Source organism: Mandrillus leucophaeus, unplaced genomic scaffold, assembly GCF_000951045.1.
Source record: "Mandrillus leucophaeus isolate KB7577 unplaced genomic scaffold, Mleu.le_1.0 Scaffold5539, whole genome shotgun sequence".
NCBI classification, from domain to species: Eukaryota; Metazoa; Chordata; class Mammalia; order Primates; family Cercopithecidae; genus Mandrillus; species Mandrillus leucophaeus.
Genome location: NW_012105963.1, coordinates 1 through 419, shown reverse-complemented (window position 1 = coordinate 419; position 419 = coordinate 1). Strand labels below are relative to the sequence as shown.

At 35.6% G+C, this 419-nt stretch overlaps 1 protein-coding gene across 1 annotated transcript in view; it reads left to right on the top strand.

Annotated features, from left to right (window-relative positions):
• Positions 1-230, top strand: part of LOC105552386 (ataxin-3-like) — a gene marked incomplete at its 5' end in the record, with an annotated part of 4,691 nt that extends 4,461 nt beyond the window's left edge. The window contains one exon of the mRNA XM_011998041.1: positions 141-230. Within this exon, the coding sequence (XP_011853431.1) occupies positions 141-230 (90 nt within the window). The remainder of the gene's footprint in view (positions 1-140) is intronic.
• Positions 231-419: the final 189 nt, after the last annotated feature.

Here is a 419-nt window from a genome sequence, read left to right as displayed (position 1 = left end):
CTTCTAGAGAAATTTATATATGAGGTACACAACTAACATAGCTATACTTCTTAAAGTGTTTACACAACTGACATAGCTACACTTCTTCAATTTGGAATGGAGTGGTTTGGCTTATGAAAAGTTACTGTTTTTCTTAACAGGTTATAAGCAATGCCTTGAAAGTTTGGGGTTTAGAACTAATCCTGTTCAACAGTCCAGAGTATCAGAGGCTCAGGATCGATCCTATGTAAGATTTTGTTTTGCATTTCATACATTTCTTTTCCCAAATTTGATTTTTAAAGATATTTCTTAAAGAAGAGAAATATATTTTGAATACTTGTGTTTTGATGTTCCCTGTTTCATTCCCTCAGACTTTCCTATTTCACCTTTGTGATGTCCATGAGCATCTGCCCTGTAGCCTTCCTGGCACCCCAGTGTCT